Here is a 23,374-nt window from a genome sequence, read left to right as displayed (position 1 = left end):
TGGCGTTGAGCCGAGGTAATCTGTATGGAGGACCCTGTAAACTCCTCTTCCAAGAGTGCGATGCGGTGTTCTGCTTCTGATAGCTTCTGAGCTTGGTTCATCAGATCGTGCCGCAAGGCTTGTATGCCTTTAGATACCGCTTTCTGTACCACCTCTTGTATGGTGGGCTTCAGCAATTTTGCTACCTCCGCCGCTATCAGGCTATGTTCGGACAACGCCGGCATGTCTTCATCAGAGGAAACACTAAGACTTGGTCTCTCCGAGGCCGCGGCCATCTTGGAGGGTAACGGTCTTTTGCCGCGTGTTGGTGTGGGTTTACCCCTGGGTGTGTAACGGCGTCTGGATAGAAATGTCTCCATATGATGCCGCGATGGAGAGGGTAGTAGCCAATAGATCCTCCAAGAGATTTCGGTAAGCTGTAGTAGGGTTTTATATCAAATATGGCCCTGGCCGCGCGGGAGCTCTAACCTCTGCTGCCGCTACATCAGGCGCCGGAACCGGAAGTCTCAAATTGAAGCATTTTGAGAGGTTAATCTACAATTTGTGCAGACCATTCAACAGCACAATAACCCTCTTCTATTTACACAAGATGTGTGCTGGGAGGGTGCTGAGACTTACCACTGCTGCCATACTGCAATGGATACTGCAATCGTTTAGAATTTTAGAAACAGGAAGCATTTGTTATGATGTTCTAACTGTTATTATGGTGTTCGGCAGCAAGGTGTTGTTTTTTTGCCTCTCTGGGATTAATTTACTTAAGACAAACAAGCTGTTCACTTTGCAAATGACCTTTCACTTTCAAGGAAATTTCCCCTTAGCTTAAGGATGTGGTGAAAATTCACTTTGCAAAGCATACAAAGTCACATGTAAGAAAAATAATTTTTAAAAAACAGTTTTTGCTTTGCACATGATTGGGTGAGGGAAGTCAGCAGAGCTACACCTCATTTACTAAGCTAGGGGAAAATGTAACCTTGCAAAGGGAATATTCCCTTGCAAAGTCAACAGCCTATTTGCCTTTAGAAAACTTGATAATCTGATAATTTGATAATTCTATATCTTGTTCACAAACTATAACCCTCAAATCAAGAATTGTGTATCTTATTAACCACTTGAAGACAAGGGTGTTAAACTCCCTTCCTGTCCAGGCCATTTCTCAGTATTCAGCACTGCAGTACTTTGACTGACATTTATTCAGTCATGCAATGCTGTACTGAAATTATTTTTATATCATTTTTTGGGGACATGTAGAGCCTACTTTTGGTGGTATTTAATCACCACTGGTTTTATTTTTTACCATATAACAAAAAATGTATCGAAAAATTTGAAAACAAAACCTGTTTCCCTATGTTATGAAACATTTATCACCCCAATTTTTCTGTAAAATATAAAAGATGGGGTCACGTTGGGTAAATAGACACCAAACATTTCAAGCCTTAAAATTGTGCACGCCCACAAAATCGCAAAAAAAACAACCACACCCTAAATTAGCGACACTTTAAAAGCTGTTGCAACGTTTGTGGAGATACTGTATGTAACATGTGTGGCGCAATCGTCGTTTTTGCACGTTTTGGACACATGTTTGCGTGTGTATGTGGGGGCGGGTGCTTTTAGTTTTTTTGTGTGTTTTGTAAAAAAATGTATATGTGATTTTTTTTTTTTTGCTTCTTTAATTGTTTTTTCCTTCTTTTTTACACTTACGTTTATTGCTATCACATCGCTAAGAAGCCCCCTATGTGATAGCCACTTTACATCACGCGTCCTCTTTACAGAGACATCGGTGGTCGCCAAGACCTGTAATGTCACCTAGGGACCCCCAGAGAAGCTGCTGAAGCATAGATCTGCTTCACCAGTTTCTCTCCGGCTTCTGTAGCCGGGAATAACAGCTAAATGCAGAAGTGATGTAATGTACATCACTTCCTGCATTCTGACACCGAAGAGGAGGTCAGAGGGAGTTTGTGTGCTGATTTCCCTCTGATCTCCGGTGACAGAGCCGCTGTGCAGGTACCGGCCCGCACTGGGCACGGCGGATCTCGGATTGATGGCAGCGGGGGACGTACACGCACACAAAATACAAGTGATCCAGTGGCTCTATAACTACTGGAACACTTGTATTTAAACAGCCATCGCCGGCTTTTTACATTCATGATAGTTTTCACAATTGTGCATGCGCTGAGCACTGCATGAGTTAGGGCAGGGAAGGATGCCTTAAAACACCCACCTGCATCTACAAGGCTCCCATCCAGTCGTTGAGGTACGGCCACTGGACAGGAGGTGGTTAAGGAAGATGTATTTAAAGGGTACCTGTCAAAGCAGGACAAGTGTTTGAAAGTATTTTAGCTATATATATTTTTACACATGGTTTTATTAACTACTTTTAGCCCTGATAAGGCGAACACAGCTCCCTGAAAAGTGTTTTAATTTATTTACAAATAAATTGCCTTATACTTTCACCTATAACCAAGAGTGTGATTCCCTTCTTCAAACTTTTGGCATGGCCCTTCTTCCAATGAGTCAAGTGCTTGTTACCTTTGGACAAAACATACAGGTGAAACTCGAATAAGTAGAATATCGTGCAAAAGTAATTGCAGTAAGTGCTGCAAAAGGGGCCCAAGTCAAGTACTGAGTACATATGCATGCTTGTACTTTTCAGAGGTCCGATATTGTTCTATGTAAATCCTTGTTTTATTGATTGCATGTAATAATCTACTTTTTTGAGGTTGTGGATTTTGGGTTCTTGGGGTTTTCATGAGCTGTAAGCCATAATCATCGCAATTATGACAAATCACGGCTTGAATTATCTTGCATTGCATGTAATGAGTCTATCTCATATATTAGTTTCACCTTTTAAGTTGCATTAGTGAAATAAATGAACTTTGCACGATATTCTAATTATTGGAGTTTCACCTGTATTATTTAAAGGTAGACTCACACAAAAATGCCAGACATTAAGTGTTTTACTTTCTATTCAGTAGAGTATCAGGATTTGTTTTCTAATCTGCAAAAAAAAGAAAACATAAGAGCAATGGATTTAATTTCTCCTCATAAAGCATATTCGGCTAACTTTCTGAAAGACACAGGATGAAGTAAATTGTCTTCATTTAAAACCAATGAATAAACCTATGAATATGTCATAGAAATTGCAGATTAATTTCCTAAATTATGTAAACTGTCTTTCAAACTACTTTCACCTGGGCCAACCTAATATGAACTCTTTTTTTGTTCTTATTTGAAGCAGAGCCAAATAACTGTGCAATACAGTGAATCCTGGTTTGCTCCTATATCTTCTTGTTCATCTTTATCTGTGACTTAAGAGAGTTGAGCTCTATATCATATACATAATTAGTTACTGAAATAATTTTTGTACCCGGTCATTTAACTCATTTTACTTTAATATATGCAGGATAATTTCCTATTTTAGTTACCTTGTGATTTATCTGTTGTATGACATGAACGTCCTGGACCAGGATTTTTTAAATGCAAGCAGTATAAGTACCTGATTTTGACTTGGTGTTAGCCTCTTGCAATCCCTGTGCAGTAGAGCTTGGACATGGAGAGGAAGAAGCAGCAAAAGGAGGCAGTTTTGCTGCAATTTGCTAACATGTAACAGATATGAGGAAAGAACAGATGACAGAGAGATGAGCTCACCATGAGCTGATTCTCCTTTCACTGTGCAGTCAGAGGCTTAGGGAGGGACCAGGCCTGCAGACCTGCAGCATAGGGAATCTGGTAAATCTCCACTAGGTGGATTAAATACTACTCCTTTTGGCAGGTAAAACAGCTCACCTATAGAAATGTAGGTGTTTGCCTGGATTTCAGTGTTCCTACCCTCACCCAGAGCTGGTGAATGCACTTGTCACTTGTTATACAATATGCTGAAATAATAAAAAAAAAACACATTGCAAATAACCATTTGCAAGAACTCTTTTTTTATCATCACCATTACTAATGTGGGAAAATATCTTATTTTTGTCATTTGCATAGGCCTCTAAAGGGTTCCCCACCCACTTCAATCTAGTATCTTAGAGGCAATGCAGACCTAATCCTTAGGCAATCCCCAGTACTTGCCAGTGCTTAAATACATTTATCAGCCGGGCATTGGTGCTGCAGTGAGCAGATGTGACTCCAGGTTCTGTAGAAATAAATGGGGCAGTTCTTGTCAATTATTTTACTTATACATTTTTTTAATATTTATATACAAAAGTTTTTTATATTTGTTTCAAATATCTAGTTCAGTTCATGAGAAATAATAATGTTATAAAGTATAATGGCACTGGTCTGCTCCCAGGATCATCAGTGGAACCTCTTCTATTGATCTTAGACAGACAGCTCAAACATCCAGCAGTTAAAGACAAGCTTATATCTTCTCTTTTTGATTGGGTGAACACTCAAGCCTTATCCTTCTACTTCGCTTTACTGCACTTCACCTTGCTAAACAGTGCATCTGTGTGTAGAAAAGTGGCTTACGAATGTACTAACCAATTAGAAGGTAATATCTAAATGATCAAACTATCACAAGTGACACAGAAACTAGTCACAATGCTTACAGATATTGGGCAGTGTATGGCCACCCATGTTCTCTGAGCTACTGGGGCTTATTTATTAAATCGTTACCCTATCTTGCATTTACATCAAGAAACCCTATTACATTTAAGGGAATTTTATTTGTATTTCCCTACTTAGGAAAGTGAACATCTACTAACACATACTAAGCTGAAATGTACTACTTTACTAAATTGCTGGGAATCCAAAAGATAGGGAGATATCTTATAAGGTGTAGTAGTTGAAAGCAGGGAGATAATTTCTCAGAAAAAAATGGTTTGTGGTTACTCACATCTGGAAGGTTGCTGAACATCTGTGCAAGGGAGCAGACAACCTGAATGAAAAACCTGTAGAGAATATGTCTGTTTCCATGCAGAGAAGATCACACTGGATGCTGGTGGAGAGATATGGAAGATCATGCGTTCAGAGGTCAGTGTAGAAGAAAGTTGAGGTTTGATGGTCTCAAAAAATGGACAGCAGTGATATGCACAGGCACCCATGTAAGACAGTGGAGCAGAAGATCAATGCTTCAATAAGTGGATATTTTATTGGTATGCATGTGATAGTGTACACAGATACGCTATCACCCAGCTAGAAGTCCTTAAACTGCTGCAAAACAAAAACAGCATATTGCACACCATCCTGAGGAAGTGGCCACATTAGGGCCACAAAAAGCCTTAGGTATATTTTATCTGTCAATAAGTGAACTAAAATATTCACTTATTGAAGCATTGCTCTTCTGATCCTCTGTCTTCCACAGGCATCTCTGCATATCACCACTGCCCTTCCATCAACACTCAACTAACTTTAGTTAAAAAAAACACAATATTTGTTCATATTATACTTGTCCCATCTAGTTGTACATGTAAAACCGTCTGGGAAAAAAATGAATACTCTCGAATTACAGCAGATATATTATAAGATTAGTTGAGCATGGGGTGCTCTTGAAAATGTTGCTGTGGGGCTTAGCAATATCTAGTTTCACCCCTGGCTAGACTAAGCTTTTTTCGTATGCCAGGGAAAATAAAAGTTAAAGGCAAAGAGTTCAGACAACCATATGCTTTCTCTGTATAAAAGTGAATAAATTATTCAGCCTTAGATGCAAAAAAATCTCTGCATGGGTTCAACATTGGGCATCTTAACTGATTTTATATGCCACCATTTCCATATTTACCTTTTTGTTTGGAAATTTCTAATTTTCCTTCTAACTAGTTACCGCTGTTTTCATTGCAAAAGGACATTTGGTAAACCTGCATGAGGTATATTCAAAATGCAGAAGAGAAATCGGGAAAAAAGTCAACAAGGTATCAACTGCTGGCACTGAGAGAAATTAAAATGCAAAGCCTCACAGGAAATTTTAAATCCAGACATGAAGTCAGAAAAAAAGCATACCTCCAACAGCCAGCACTAATGCCCCTTGAGAGATTTTTTTCATATATTGACCTTCAATTTGATTTGTTCCTACTGTAGCGACTGATGTTATAGGATACAGAGAAAACTTCTCTTCTGGTTTGTTAACTCTATCAGTGTGAGAAATGATGGATGGATAAGACCTCTAGGTTTGCTGTCATGTCTGTCATACAGAAGGACAGCTCTGCATAAATGATGTTGCAAGGACTTCATTTCATGTTGAGGGATAGGATGCAAGTTATTGTGATGAAATTGGAATGATTCTGTTAAAGCTAAGATACAGCGAAAAGCTTGGCTATTTTAAACTCAATAAATTAGGAGAGGGCAGCGGGGAGCTTGGAATTCACACTTGGATCAGTGCAACTGAGTTCACACTTCTCGTTTGATCACGGTATTAATATTGACTTTTCTGACAGCTTTGCTGCTTCCATACAACTTTGCATTTTTTTTTTCTAAAATAATAAAAAGAGCTTCCTTATGCAAGATAAGCTCTTTAATATCCCATAGTTCAAATGAGCAGGAATTATTATACTGCTCATCTGAAAGCAGAAATAACATATTTAGGTATGAATATTTTTTCAGCACAGGGTTGCATGGTTTTTCAATTCTTTGCACCTAATATATTGGCTTCGAGGTATCCCTGCCATGATTAATAAATACATAGTTTTATATGCTTCTTTCTATGTTTTTTAGCTGGGTATATTTATTGGCAGACAAGTCTTTTACCTGTTACTTTTTTAGATATTACACCAGACAAAGTTTTCTTTTTCTAAAGAATCTTTTTTTTTTGTATACAAAACAATTTATGTAAAGAAGAAGTCTGTGTTATATGGCAAACTAAACAAAAAAAAAATATTTCTACATCCCCAGAAAATAGATATTGAAGCTTATTTCTTGGAGAAATGTTTAACCTATGCTGTGGTAAACCTAATCATGCTGTTGAAATGAGCAAGTAAAAATGTGTTCTTTTAATACATCTTTTCCTCTGCCTACATGGTCATGGATTCCAAATAGCTCCCTGGGTCATCTATGAACCTTCATTTTTGCTTCCTGTAGGGACCAATTGGCAACACTATGCTCAGATTTAACCCTGGCATATTTATACATTTATCAGGCACAGTAGTAGAAGTGTACAGTGGTGCTTACACGGATGAAGTGTTGTTAAAATTAGATCAAAAGACCTGGCACTTTCTTACATGAACGTGGCCTTGGTCCCCTCAGGTCAAATGTCCTTTATGGCCCCCACCTACCCCTCTCAGCTGGTTAGTCTTAGAACTAAAATGACAGGATCACACACAAAAGCCAATCAAGGCATGTCAACAGTGGGCAGAGAGGCAAAAAATGTTCCCATTCTAAATCTTCCTTTTCTGCTAGGGGTTGTTTTAGATATACAGACACAATCAGCAACATGATGTATGGGTGCCTGTGTGCTACATCAGGCAACCCTGCTGTACTAGACCCAACCTATGTTCACTATGCATAAATCTGATATTGTACCTGTATGTATCTTTGCTAATGTTAGCAGCTTGTAGAATCCATCAAACAAAAAATTATTTTATTTCTCAATGAAACTAAAGTAATGTTTTCATGTATTTACAGAGGTACTCCTAAAAGGGTTTAATAAATATGCTGCTGCAGGGTTTAATAAATATGCTGCAGCAGTTTATGGCTCCCCATAATGTTTATGTACTACGTTAATGAGATTGTACACCTTATTAATACAGATCATACCATAACAATCTACCTAAATAATCAAGTAAATACATAATAAAGGTTGTGGAAAAACCATAGGCCATGGCCACTTTATTGGGTTTAAATCAATTTTAACTATGAGATCAGGGGCGTAACTAGAAATCACAGGGCCCCATAGCAAAATTTTGTATGGGGCCCTGTGATTTCTAGTTACATCCCTTGAAGAGCCCACATAGGTCACCTGAGGGTGACCCTGCAGAGCCCACCATAGATTATCTATGGTGGGCTCTGCAGGTCACCCTCAGGTGGGCTGGTCACACTCCTTACCTGTCCGCCTCTTCTTCCTCCGTCTTCCCTGCTCCATCCTCCGTCGCCGGGCCCGCCTCCTCCTCCGTCACCGGCCCTGCCTCCTTCTCTGATGCTGACCTCCCGGGCCCCGCCTCCTCCTCCTCGCCACGTCCAGTCTCCTCCAACGCCGCTGCTGACTCTCATTGACTCAGCAGCGGCTATGGAGAAGAACGCAGTGCTGCACAGATCACGGCGATCTGAACAGCGGCGTGTTCGAACCCACAGCGACCCAGGCGGCCCGCACGGCATCAGGGGGGTGTCCTGGCCGGGCTCCCCTGTGCCCGGGCCCCATAGCGCCCGCCTGGGTCACTATGTCTATTGTTACAGTAGACTTTAACCTTTCTAACCAATCAGTTCTACTGTTAACCAATAAAAGACCCCAATGCGTGCTCTTCCAGACTCAAGCACCAATAACTTACACCAACCAAATTACCGTTTACTAACCACTGTCCACCCACAAAGTGGCCATGATTACAACAAAAAGAATGACCACGGCAAGGGAAAATAGAGCAAATGGAAGGGTGGGCAGGGGAAGCAGGTCAAAAGATCCAAAAGGGAGGCTGAAGATAAGCCACTCCTGAGGTAACTGTGCAGTGACTGTAGAGGTAAAAAGTCACACTTACTGGCCAGCTTTTTTCACCCTGAATGTTCTATTACCAATCCAACGCTCAGCTGATTGAAGATCTGTCCAGAAACAAAGGTAAATCTTCCATGCAACAGCAGGCAGCTTGGAACCTTGGAGACAAACCAAAATAAAAACTGCTAAACAGCCCCAGAGAGACATGTATTTAACACTGACCACAGCCCCTGGGGCCACTTTTATATTTCCTATTTTTTTCTTTCATTGTCCTAACATTCTTCTCGTTCCTACATTCTGCTTTGCTACTCAGTGTGAAGTCAATAAATCGGCTCTGATTTCAATAGGGCTCACTAATTCAAGATGTTAGCATCAGGTCAGTAGCAGGAAGGTCTTAGATTTTAAAGCATCATATCTAGTGAAGAAAGCCTCAAAGGTAGGCATATCTTGGCCACAAATAAATGTGCAACTTACACTATACCTGTCACGTACCTTAGGGGAGTCAGAGTTGACGAGGGCGGCCTCTCTCACAGCTCCGGTCCTGGAGCACCTGGATTCGTTACAGGGGCACCGGGGCACAGAGGGGCAAGGGTGCCAACGGCTGGTTAGCCTGTTGCGTCTGTGAGATGAGATGGAAATGCGCTGATCCAAGCAGCAAGCAGGAAGCAGGATGCGGATGCACCGAAGAGGATCCAGAAGGCTTTAGATCCGATGAGCTGAGGAAGCTGGAAGCAGAACACACAAGGCAGAAGGATCGTCGAGCAGGCCGAGGTCATCCAAGAGCTGGCAACGCAGTACAAGGGGTGAGACAGAATCAAGGTCAAAAACAAGCCGGGGTCTTCAGGGAGCAAGCAACAACAGAGAGTAGTCCAAGCCGGGTCAGTAACGGGTAATCAGGCTACAGAAAACACAGGAACACAGAACACAGGAAGCTGATGCTCTGACAGCATAGGAGGATAGCTGAACACAGCCTTTATAGCCCACTTGGCGCCAATTGTTCAAATGACACGTCGGCGCGCGCTCGTGCGCATGTGCGCACAAACACGCGCGGCGTGCACGAACGTGAGCGTGACGCGCACGTCCTTGCGCACGTCCTTGCGCACGTCCTTGCAAAGACACTGCTTCTATTATGGCTCTATGGTCCACAACAGGCGCCTGCGCATGCGCAGACGGCGACACTCGAACTCTGGCTCTGGCTTTCTGACAATACCCCTTTCCACCTTATCAGAGCTTTTGAATGACATTTCCTGGCATTCTATAAAGTAGTTTATTTACAGAAAACACTGGACAATTCTCATCAATCCCAGCACCTGACAACAACTTGCAGTCCTAATGTCTTTATCACAGTTGTATAGAAAAACAATGGTTAGGGCAGGAATTTACTTAGGTCTCCGGGCCTTTCACACCTATGTGTTACAGCAACTGCAGCACACCATGCAGATGAAAAATGGGGCACGTTCCAATTGTGGTGCTTTTAACCGATCAAAATGCATGGACTGCCTTACCCCATTAATGCAAACCATAACTTGCATTAATGCACATGCATTAATACACCTTAGAGGACGGAATAGACGTGAATTTACCTTGGGAACCTGGTGAACTAAATACGTTATTTGCTCCAAAAGTTTAGTAGTGTGCTGGAATAGCTCATTTTTAGGAGTAGGCTGGTGGGAGTTCTTTGGAAAAGGGGCATCTAACTGAAATTCAAGAGATCTGTGTCAAGAAGCTATGCAGTAGCACAATACACTCACGCCACACACAATGTCCACAGATAGCTAGTTAGTAGATATTTGTGGAGAATGTTGGTGATTGTCCTCCCTTAATTATGTGTTGTATACACTGAGTGGCCAGATTATTATGACCACCTGACATTTGTAGGCAAATTAGCTATAATTAGCTATAATTTTGCGCTGAAGTTGCTAGAGGGCCAGACCATTTTAAATAGGGAAGCAGGTTGTTGACCACGACATTAGAAGTGATTTTTTTTCTGAAGATATGGGTAAACAACGCGACTTAACAGCCTTTGAACGTGGGATGATTGTTGGCGCTCAAGCCATGGAGCGAGTATCAGCAAAACAGCAGAATTCGTTAAATGTTCAAGAGCAGCTGTTGTTAAAGTGTTTAAAGACTGGACTGTCAGCCGAAAATCTGGGTCTGAACGTGCGAATTGTGGCCGTCAGCGACTAGTCAATGTTAGGGCAGAATGGAGAGTGGCAAGACAACATGACAACAGAAGGGCAACCGTGCAGTGTCAGATTCCTTGCATCACCTTTCAACATCTCGTGGTGTCACGAGGCGGCCCAAAGAAGTCATCTCGTGGAGTCATCTCATGGCCCAACGAAGTACTGATGGGGTGGTCATAATAATCTGGCCACTCAGTGTATATATTTATTTGTAACTTTGCTACACTACTAGGTATAGTGGACCTGAAGGAATCTCACTTTAAAGATGCTAACTGAAGGCAGACATATGTCCCTGAAGTATTAAAAAACTTGGTATGCTGATATGCAAACAGTGACATTAGGATTTGAAGCTATTTGTACCTGTCACCTTATACATCCTCCTCACTATTGGCCATTGAAGCTGTCTGTCATAGCAATGGATCAATAGAGAGTGGATAAGGGAAACACGACTTCAGTACCTCTTTTTATATTATAGTTGTCTGGGTTTCTGGGATCCGAGGGATATGTAAACCTATGCACAGATATGTTTAATTGCCTACTCAACATGTTTGCCTGTGGTTTAGCAGCTTTTAAGCAAACACAGGTTAACTTTAAACACAAGAACAGCTTTTGTTAAAACCAGTAGGTCCCAGTTGATGCATGTGGCGTTAAAAGTGTATCTGTTTCATTAGGACATTCAGAGAGCTTGATCTGAGAAAAGAGAGGATAAAATCCAGCAGCATGGGATCCTTTATTTTGCATTCCTGTAGCAGAACACAAGCAAATAACGCAACCCTGCTGAATATAAGCAACTCAGGCAAACTGAAGGATTATGGGTTTTTGTAATCCCCTTGGCCATTAAATACTGCTTGAATGGATGCAAATCACATGTCTGTCCCTGGTGAGACATTTCCTCTATCTGAACAAAACATTACTGATATAGGAGAAAAAAAGAAGATCATGCTATTCTAGGAAATGCAAGCAGTGCAACTGAACTGTTATCACATTCAGAAATGTGAAAGCCCAAATCATTTCTAATGTAGAAGGAAACCATTCCTCCCACTGTTTCTGCTTTATAGACTGGTGTGGGATTAAACCAGAGTGTCAGAGATCAATGTCATCTATATCACAGAGCTCTTCAGTGTCAGCATGTGGCTAGTGGTATTCACAATTATCCAGCTGCTTGTTAAAAGTAAAACATGTCCTTACCAGATGAGATAATACTAAGGCAAAGAGTCAAATTTTGAAGAGGTCACTGCATTCAAAGCAGCTATTCTTTTTGTTCCAGCTCAGAACAGAGCGGGGGGAAAAAGCACACAGAAAATGCAATATGATCTATCTAAATATAGGATAGTGGCAAAGCAAAAGACAACTGACATTTGGTGTTTTTAAATTGATTGTCAGAATCATGTACCATAACTAATTATGTTACTGCCTGATATTTTATAATATGATATATTAAAACTAGGCAAATTGTTCCCATTCATTAAATGGCATGAGTAAGAAGCAAGCTTGGCTCTGCAAATGTGGCAGTGCTTCACTGTGTTGTCCTAAGAAAAATTACAATGTGCAAGTATGGTCCAAAATGGGAATGCACATGCAGGCATGAATGCCATGGGTGTCATTTTCATGAGGACACCAAGTGAACAACCCACATATGGTGCTGCACTGTACAAATTAGAAAACGTTGCATTATAGAAAAATGGTATCAATAACTGCCACACCTAGTCGAAATAGGAGCAATATTTGGGCCTGAAGACTCGGTTCTGGACACCACTTCACAAAACGAGAAATAATGAGAAATTGATTTGAAAGAAGGCAAGTCACTTGTTCAAATGCTAATCTGCTGGTAATTATCTTTTCAGACCAATGAGTTATACTCCTGCCTAAGAAGTAGGACTGTCATCAGGGGCTGTAAGTTTAGAGTTCATGAGCGACCCACTGTCCATTGTTTAAAAGCTGAGGAAGGGACATTCCTGACCCCCAAAATGCATTGGCTGCATATATATCTCATCTTTTGCCATTTGTGAAGCAAATAAAGGTTTTTAATAGGTGATAGCTTTGATAAGTATATGGGTACAGCTCCCACCCAAGCCTGATGTCACCCTCGAATACCCTTTACACAGTGAAACAGAAAATTGCAACTAGTACACAACTTTATTTAGTGGTGACAACTCACTAAAATAAGAAAATTGGTTACTGGAAAACAGAACAACAATTAAATGATCACCACTAAATAAAGATCCCAAATGTGCAATCAGAGTATTGTCATTGCCACATTAGCACATGTGATATAACAATTTCCATTTCCCTATCTAGCTAAGCTAACTATCATATGAATTTGGAACTTGTCCTTTTGTAAGATCACAAATTTGCGTTGGTGACCATTGCATATTAATGGAATCCTTCTCAAGGTTCTAAAATAGCAATCAATGTGCTGTCCCCTTAAAGTGTAATTCCACTTTTGCTGTCCAATTTGAGAAAGCCTCCAGTATATGAAAAATCCATAAGTGGCCTGTCTTTTTAAGAAGTTCCACTCTAAAGAAAGTCTCTTCCCAGTCAGTTTACTTTATCCACCAGACACTACAAAAGTAATTGTCTATACTTATGCTCTGTATCTGGGTTGCAATTTATCCTTGTACCCACAATACAGTCTATGACACTAGCTCCAGATGATGTCAACAGATATATCAGGATGTGGCAGTACTGTGTTGCAGCAAAGAATGGTAAGTTTGTAAATATGATAGACAGTTGCTAGCGTGGCACAACAATCCTCTCTGTGGAGAACATGTGGTGCTTGTAATGCAGTAGCCAGTTCTCCTCAGTCCTTTTACATACCTCCATACTTTCTAAAAAGGGGCACCATCCAACACAATACATTAAGCTGATGGATACACATCTCCTCCATGCCCCCAGTTATATGGACCATTATGAATTCAGATAAAAAAATGATTGGTTAAACCCAGAACTGTTTTTTCACCATTATTTCTCCTTTATATTGGTTCTCCAAACAAGCAAACAAGATAAATAAGAGATAGGTTGAAGGTTTTAGTGCAGAGTAACGCGTTTTTCAGTAAAATAGTACATTTTCATAGATATCTGTACATCAGATCAAAATGAGGGACAACTGAGGGGGAAAGGACAGAGGGATTTGGTTCCAAATGAGGGAAAATCCGTCCAAATGTGGGACAGTTGGGAAGTATCCTCTTAGGCAGACAGAATAATTAGGTGAAAGCAGTTTCAGATTTTCTGTTCTCTCTTCTATGCACTGTGCAAACAGGAATCTGACCATAATTCAGCAGGATGTTCCTCATATTGCTCTGTTCTTCTCTCTTCCAAAATAGATCCCTCTCACCGATCTTCCTCCCAGACTGCTCCGCAGAACCTTTTTCCCACTGAGGTCACTCTCTACAGATTGGCACATGTGTCCCTGTTTTAGTAGTTGCCCCATAAAAGCAAATAGTGGTGGCCATTTTTGGGATAGCCTGAAGTCAATTGAACTCCATTGCTGGCAAGCTAGGGACAGATTGGCTTGTAATAGCAGAGAGACAGTCTGTGTGGGACAATAAACAACTCTGCCACAAACAGGTGAACATATCAGTTCTGTACAGCTAACATAAATGTCCCTGAGGTGGCTACAACTGTTAGATTGGACAACTGTGCATCTTTTCATCTTTGCAAGCACTCATGTTTACTCACAATCATACTCAGCTTCCACTCTAACAATCCTGTTTTTTTTTTTTTAAAGGAGGTAGGAGAGAGATACAGGACAGAACATGATTATATAGGCATCTCCAGTGTTCTCTAGGCCCAAATATGATGTAAGATGAATGGAAGTGAAGCAAACCAGTGTTTTTTTCAAGTATCTAATCATATCAAGGAAGAACTGCATATAGAAAAAACTTCATGCACATGACTGGATGTTGGAAGTGAACAGAAATTGAATTTATTTAACCTCGTTCCACAGTTTACAGATCAGGCCTAACATGCTCCTACATGAGCTACACACATGTCATAGGCATAAAAGAGATGCTCAGAAAAAAAATAGAAAAAATAATAAAGCTGTAGTTTTTCATGACATTCATCTGGAGTATGTTTTAAGACCTTCCTGTGTATACAGCTCATCTGTCATTCCATAGAGATCTATGGTTCTTTTATCCTGTCCTCCAGTCCAATTGTGCAGATTCCAATATACTAAATTGATTGTCCGTGACAAAAGAATTCTGATTTATTTTTCTTTCTACGTAGTTTATATCATATACTTCCCAAATGTTCCGTCCTTTGCTATGACATAACTGAAGATGTGGGTTTGTGAAACATAATCCATATGGTGATAGGATGGCTTCATAGCTTACATATAAAATATATTCTCCTTAATTTTGAGCAGCAGTGGAAAAATTGGCTTCATTTTATCCTCCATAGCATCATAAAAAAAGTCACTGTGGTTTTTCATTCTGTAATAAACTATTTCGAGTCAAACTGTGGCTTTGACTTAAGGACAGAGAAAAAAAAAAAACAGGCTAATCTTTCATTCACATGGTTAATTAACTCCAATTCATTACTCGGTGCTATCTGTTCTGTGCTTCATAGAAAATGAAACTTTAAAAGTTGTTCACAGGAATCTATTCACAAGGTGAATTGTCTTGGCACTTGTTAGATGATGCTATTAAAAGATGTTTTAGGAAAATGTGTTGTCTTCAATGATTCTTTAACATAATATGCATCACCTTAATAGGCCATGCAAGGAATGGAATGGACAAACTATAGCAAAATTGTAAAAATGATCGTGGAACTATGCTATCTGGAAATAAAATTAAACTGTTTAAGAAGCTTTCCAATTAAAATTCTTATTTTTTTAAAAGTTTTATATGGATATTTGGTTGGATATTTATTCATGCCGAGGCTTCTGATAGAACCTTTTATGTCTATCGGTCAGCAGCTTTCATTTCCAGAACACGTGGACTCATTTTCAGAAGTCTTGCTAGAATTGTGAAAGACCAGGGGCAGCCTTGGACACCCTATTGAGAGAAACTCTGTGGAGTGCATCATGGCAAACAGTGCACGTGACCACATTAAAGGTGGTGTGGCTTAAAGTGTAAACATGTTTGGTGTCATGTCTCATTGTACACAATTTTCTTAACAAAATTCTGTTGTTTTTTTCGAATCTGTTGCAAACTTTTTTCCCCTGGAACTCCTACCAGTAACAACACTTCATATTGCAGGCTTACAACACTAAGCCCCTGCCTTGCAGCAGCATTATCAGCCTGCAGTATGTGCTCCTTCACTTGGCCAATGGATTGCTCAGCAGGTCTATCAGATAGGTGGCCCAAGAGCTTCCATGGTAGACTGACAGTATTGTTGCTACTTGCGAGGTAGTTGCTTAGCATTGTAGACTGCAACAGAAAGTGCTATTACAGGCAGGCTATCCAGGTATGAAACTTTGCAACATATTAAAAAAAAAAAGATTTGGTTAAGAAAACTGTATACAGTGAGACGTTGTGCCAAACATAATGAAAAATAGACCCTGAGTTTGCATACTGTGGTTAAATGGTTATGGCTATGGTTAACTAGAACATTAATCTATTCACTGTATACACTGCACACAAAAGTCATAGCCCTTGTACCCAGAAATATGTCATAATTACTGTACCACAAGTGAGCTTCACCCTCACAGATAAACCTCAAGACAAAGGAATATTTAAGAAAATTATCTTCTAGATAATTTGCTTTTCTACACACGAAATGTGTAACATTTTGTTAGAGTCTACCATAAAGTGACACTAAACTCAGGATTTAAGTCTTAAAAATGCATTCAAGTACCATAACTATTAACAAAACTATTACCTTATGTGTGTATCACTCAACTGTAGGTCACCAAATCATCTCTGAATTGGTGCTGACACTGTCCTTCCTTCTGGAGGCTACTTTTGTTCTCCATGGTCCCTGCATGTGTTGTAAAGTAGCCACCACTCCAAGCACACCCCCACAATAGACTACAATCTCAATACAAATGAGTAAACTAAACGTGAGATTGTAGTCCTTCACAGAAACCAGCAACCCTCCAGAAGGAAGGACAGTGTCAGTATGAATTCAGAAATTATTTGAGTATCTACAGTTGAGTGATGAACAAATACGCTACATTTTATACATAATACACAGCACAGATAACAGAATGCAGCAGTCATGATTATATAACATACAGCACAGCTTACAGAGTGTATCAGCTAGGAGTATATCTTGCATATGATATATTAAGAGAGGCTTGAAATGTTTGTTAAAAAATTAAATCCACACAGATACTGCATACTGTATATTAAAAATGCATAATATAATGTTAATCTAGAAATTCATCTAATTGTCACAAGGGATCATGAAGGAGTATTACCTTTCTCTAGATTTACCAGCAGTTTAGTTTCTTTATTTTTATTATTTAGGATTAAATGTGAAGGTCACACATTTCTTTTAAGTAACTACATATAGTTACATAGTTAGTCAGGTTGAAAAAAGGTCCATCGCATTCAACCTATAGAGATAAAAAAAAAGAAAGAAAACCTAAAACAGAACACTATACCTACAGTTACCCACAGTTGATCCAGAGGAAGGCAAAAAAACATTGTTCAATTTGCTCCAATAGGGGGAAAAAATCCTTCCTGACCCCATAAGGCATTCGGATATTCCCTGGATCAACAAACCCTGATGCTTATTTTACTTATAAGTGGTTAATATCTAGTAGTATCAAACAAAAAACGAAAGGTTCGGGCCGCCTACTATTTGTAGGTTGTCCAAGGGTTAATTCAGATATCGGGACGGACCATCATTATCGATTTGTAAAAATTATTTATTTAATTCAGAAAAAAAAAAAATCACAAACATAGGCCAATCTTCCTTCATCGACCAGTAAAAACAAAAATAAAACAGTGTGAACTGATCATTACTTTTCTTGCCTTTGCTGGAGCTGTTTTTACTCTTGTGTTCTGTATCACCTCCGTCGGAGTTTTCTATATGGCAATCTTCTCCTTTTAGTTTCAAAATATATTAATATCTCAGATGTCTTCCCCCTGTGGGTTTCCCTTTTTAGTTTATTCCTTGTAGTTTAAATATTTACTCCTTCCTGTTTAATACCAGTGGAGAGATTAACCACTACGTTTCCTTGATCAGTGCCTTTCCCCTGGTGGTACCGATCGCCTATGATTAGGTAGGGCCCTTCATTAGTTCCCTGATGATATTCGGAGGTAAGCTATTCCTTTGTGTGGGAACAGGTGAGACTGTTCCTACTCATTACCAATTATTAGTCGAGATGGTTTTGTGGCATATAGTATACTGTGAGTATATTTTTACTTTCTATTCAGGGTTTTAATTTCAATCGATTAGTCCGAAAGTTCGTTATTCCTTGTAATGACAATAGTTTTTCTTTTGAAAGAAAAATGATTTTTACTCACGTATCAAATCGTCACTCTTTTCATGTATTGTATAGCTTACCTCTCCATTTTGATGGGAAGGTTTCATTGGTCACACATGCAAAGCTTGGAGTAAAACCTCAAGAGAAACGTCTTCACCAAACACCGCGGATCTTGGCGGAAAATAAGTCCTTTTGGAAATAACAACACTCGGACCTCTTGGGAATCCAAAGTCTTCATATACATGTACATGTACTAAGGACCAACCCACTGGACCGATCACTTCACTTAAACCAATGAAACCTAAGTAGAACAGTGACATGGATATGGGCAGTTTAGCTTACAGTGAAGAGGAGTTTCAAAACTGAGCAAAGTTAAAAGTAAGTTTAGGTACAGTTTAAAATTGCACTTTGCGCAAAGTGGTTAAAGCTGAACTCCTGGGGAAAAAAAATATTATCCTTGCACTGCATTTCTCTCCCCACTGCACGGGTTCACTGCTCACTTTTCCTAGGGGTTGGCAAATAAGGAGATATACTTAGCTTATTCCGAGCTCCCGTAAACATTCTCATCTTTGTGCTCTCTGACATCATCCTGTACAATGCGGGACCAGGATGACCAGGAATAAAGTAATTATATCACCTTATTCATCATCCACTAGGCAAAAGGAACAGTTAACCTTTGCAGTGGGGAGCCCACTGCAAGAATGCATCTTTAGCCTAACTTGACCCAATAATATTACTATTATGCAATGTTTTTCTTATCTGGTATAAACACTTGTTATATTACCCTTACCACCAAAACTTTTCTGATCATTAATGTATATACTGTAATATGACACTAAATGGCCTGTAGCACAAAACAGGCATATAGGATAAGATACTAGTCAGCATTTTAATTAGTGTTGACTGTGTGAACAGATGTAGAGGTTAGAAGTTTCAGCTTAGATGAGCTGGCAATTAAGAGATGGCAGGATGAACAAAGTGCTGAAAATAAAATAAAAAAGTGACTGACGCATTTACAGTTACTTGTAATTTGTTCTCTTCATACCATTAAAAGTGGCATCCATTTCATTTTATGGGCTATGTTATGCTGAAGTGTGAGAATATAAAGAGTAGAAAGGTAGACTGTGGCAGTGTTTGCTTAAGGAAAGTATATCATGTATTACAATTATAATAGCAAATTTACAGATTGATAACTGTATCAACAAACTGTATCAAAAGCAGAAGAATAAAAACAGAAGTACCTTACCCTGAACGTGTCTCAGTGCAATCCTTCTATCCCTCTGAGTGTACACTCTGTATAATCAGGCCAGGCGGCAGATATAAGTACGGTACCTTTTGATCCGATCTAAATTTGTGAGCAGGTCCAAAACAAATCAGTATCACAAATCAGCTTTCATCATGCCAATTCTAAATGAAACTGCTGAAATTTGATTTCTGGTTGTACTTTGCTCTAATGTTTTTAAAGGATAAATGCACGCTTGTTAATTATTATCACCTCATAGATCGTTAATGCCCAACTGGAATTTCAGTGAAAATACCCCAGATGCATCAAAACAGTCTTATAAAAGTCTTATAGTTCATTTAAAAAAGCCTCAGCAGCCTGAGTAGAAAAACATGTTCCCTGCCTGCCTTATTTAAAGTGACATTAAACTCCTCCGCTTCCCCAATCCTGCTATAGGGACTTACGATAAGTATTGCCCCCTGATCCGATCATCTCCTTCCTTCAAGTAGTTTCCGACCCAGTCTCTGCTCCAGTGCAGACTCCTCGGGTCCCAAAGTGTCTGTCCGGCATGCACTGTCTTCTACTGAGTCTCTCCTCTTCTCCCCGCCGGTGATCTCCACTATGTATGCACCTGCCCAGATCTTCCAAATAGCGTTAGAGAATCACCTGCACACCATACAGCGCTTGAACCAATCAAAATATCCATTAGTGATCGAAATGACATCACGGATGGCGCTGTGTAACAATCCAAGTAAAGATAGTAGTCACCAGCACTCAATGAGTGCTGGTGACTACTATCTTTGCCCATATCTTCCGGCACAGCAGCTTGGGTAAGCTGGATCCTGCAGTCGGTAACGAGCAGCGGTGACAGAGGTAAGTATTTACATATTTGGTAACTTTTTAAAAATGTTTTTGCATATATCTACTGCCTCCTAGCAGTAGATATATGGAAAAAAATAAGACTTTAATTCCACTTTAAGACCTGATCACACTATATGTGGTGACTGGTGGTTTTTCCACTGGATACTGCTAGAGCACATACAAAACAATTGTTTTCTTGGTGCCCCATTCACACCACAATGCAGATGTGATGTGCAGTGGAGTTCTGGTAAAATACAGACACACTACATTTTTACACAGCATACTGGATGCCCCCAGAGGTCACTGTGCTACAGTGCAATGTAAATCAATGCTGTGCAGGCATGAATAGAGTGTACACTTTGTACAATTCAAATAAACTTAATACAATTATTGTATCAAAGCAAGTTACCATGGTTCACCACTGTCACCTAGTGGACATTAGTCACATTGTAACTCGCTGAATTTTACTGTGCAGCTAGTGCGAATGAGCCCTGAAAAAAGGATCTCTGCTGTGTGGAAACAGTGGACTTTTTGCAGATGTCTGACATGCCTACTGCTGAGTCAGAGCTAGAATTAATAAGTGGGGCACATGAGTTTTGCTAATTGAAGAGCTATACACCAGACTCAGCATGAAGTGTGTCAGACCTCTGCTGAGAGATGACTGCTTCTACAAAGAGGGTCCTTCTCTACAGCATGCTGGCAAGGGACAGGTTTTCCATTAAGACTGAGAATGCCTTCTAGAGAAAGTGAACTGTACGGCTTTAAGCACATTTTGTTTTGATGAACTTGAAATGTATTTAGCTAAGTTAAACTGGAAATCCAAATAGGCTTTGAAGGCAAAAGTCTACCTAAAAAAATAAATACATGCACATAACATGAATGACAAGGCTATGTGGCCAGAGTTACACATAGATGTGCCATTTTCAAATAACAAAAGCAGCCCTATGATTCAGGTATGGATGGGATGGGGCAGGGGGATCGATGTCACCATGTTTCATGTTATACCCTGAATATGGATGTAACATGAAAATATGGGTGTAAAATGATTTTAAAAGTAAACTTAACCTTTATTTTATTGTTTTTGAAATTGTAAATACAGTATTGTACCTCTGATAGTAAGTACTTTCAGTAGATCACAGCCTGTAGTATCCCATTGCCCTTGCACCTCATTTGATCTCCTCTGTACTCTATAGATGTTGACAATATAAATATCTGATTAATGAGGAATTTATAAAGAATAATATAGATAAAACCGATGTAATACATTTATGGACCTCCATAGTGTCTTAACCTGGTGCCCTTTTGCTATGCCTGTTGATATACTAAATGGCTCTTCTATACAGTATGTCATTAAGTGAATCTGTCAAACAACACTCAGTGGTTTTCATTGAGTGACTTGCTGTTAAGCCTTCTAATAACACCCAGCCACAAACACCGATGTAAATAATCACTTGCTGTCCTAGAATACCATTAATCTAATGCCTAGCAAAATGAATTTGACATACTGCTTAAACTTGAAAATATTTCTCCTACTGTGAAATATTTTTGAGTATTAAAGGTAAGATTGATTGAAGAGATCACAGCCCCATTAACAACGCTCAATTAGTTACTGAATGGTAAGGTGACAAATGCACTGACTGTAATAACCCAATGTCCTCATGAGATATCCTCACAGTAAGTGCTATAGATATTTAAAAGTCTTCTAGAAGGTGTTATGAAGACAGATTATTTCAAAGATCTGTATTTTTTACACTTTTACAGAAATGGATTGTGATGCTTCATACATAAAAAATAGGACCATACAAGTTAGCAGAGTCAGATTTCCATTTTATTTCCAGCTAGTCCATTTTTATCCTTCAATCACAAATCAGTGTCCATGGCTTTTTCAGCATATTTTTTTATTATAAATTAGAATGTTGAACACAATTAATGAATTAATTAAGCTGTCTTTTTAGTTATGTCTGTCAACTTACATACAAATTAAAATACAGTATATTTAAGTATTGAGGAAATATGCAGTCCGCTGTCCCCCTAAGACTTTGCTGCCTGGAACCAAAGCTTGCATACACTGTTGGGCAGCAAACAAAATCAAAACACTGCCTTTGCTTTGAAGAGAACAAGGTCTAGTCATCTGGAAGTTTCCAACTCATCTGGTCAACTTAGCCTGTTGGCCGAGAAAGGGATGCATCAATTGCACTGTTCAGGAAACCTGCAAAAGTAGCTATTGTTCTCTGCCCAGATAGGTGGTACTGGCAGCATGAGTATTTTAACTATTTAACTATAGTCTAAGTATAGTAGTGCGGGTATATCTGACAACATATATTTTTTAAAGCAGAATGGAGCTTTAGATGTAGTGTTGTGGAAAATGTCTTGATGCATAAACAATACATCAGTATACCATTAAATGTAACAAAACATTGTTATTATTATTATTACATTACAATACACTCATAATAAAACCAATTGTAAGCTTATTGGTAAATAATATGAAGAAACATTGAGAAAGCCCTATTGCTGAAACACTGCCCAAAGTCAATGCATTTAATAGTTTTCTGCTTTTTCAGGACTGGGCTCAGTTATATACATACATTTTGAATCACATTTATCTGAAACAAACATGAAAATTAAATGACCAAGATTACATCAAATACATATCGACTTATATTGCTCCTCTCATATATATGCCACAATACCTTGCTGTAGACACATTAATAATACACTTACAATACCGATTAATCGAACTTAATAATCGGCCAACTAATCGATTATGAAAATAATCGTTAGCTGCAGCCCTAACTTACAATAGACACGCTTTGGGGAATACCATCAAAGTTAACGTTCGTAATTGTCAGAAACTCAGAACACATACACAGGACATGCACAGCCTCTTAGAAAATGTGGAGGAGCCGCCTATCTATGGGGTAAGCCAAAAAACAGTGAATAAGGAAAAATACATATAAACTTGCTAGCAACCATAATTCACCATAATAATTAAACTGTCAAGAATAAACATACCCAAGATTTGTTCAAAAATGACACCCGAATGTAAAGTATTTAAGATGGCTATTTGTACAATTGTCATTCGGTTGACTTCAATATATGATCAATAGAAAAATAATATGGACAGATGTAATAAATATATGGGCCTTATGATATCTTACACA

At 39.2% G+C, this 23,374-nt stretch overlaps 1 protein-coding gene across 1 annotated transcript in view; it reads left to right on the top strand.

The window, feature by feature from the left end:
* The first annotated feature begins 222 nt into the window (after positions 1 to 222).
* Positions 223 to 23,374, top strand: part of LOC108792235 (RNA-binding motif, single-stranded-interacting protein 3-like) — a 132,458-nt gene continuing 109,306 nt past the window's right edge. The window contains exons 1-2 of the mRNA XM_018562971.1: positions 223 to 283; positions 4,916 to 4,968. Of these exons, the coding sequence (XP_018418473.1) occupies positions 223 to 283; positions 4,916 to 4,968 (114 nt within the window). The remainder of the gene's footprint in view (positions 284 to 4,915; positions 4,969 to 23,374) is intronic.

The sequence above is a fragment of the Nanorana parkeri genome, unplaced genomic scaffold (genome assembly GCF_000935625.1).
Source record: "Nanorana parkeri isolate BGI_ZX_2015 unplaced genomic scaffold, ASM93562v1 scaffold618, whole genome shotgun sequence".
NCBI lineage: Eukaryota > Metazoa > Chordata > Amphibia > Anura > Dicroglossidae > Nanorana > Nanorana parkeri.
Note: the sequence above shows the minus strand (reverse complement) of the source record. Positions and strands in the feature narration are given on the sequence as shown.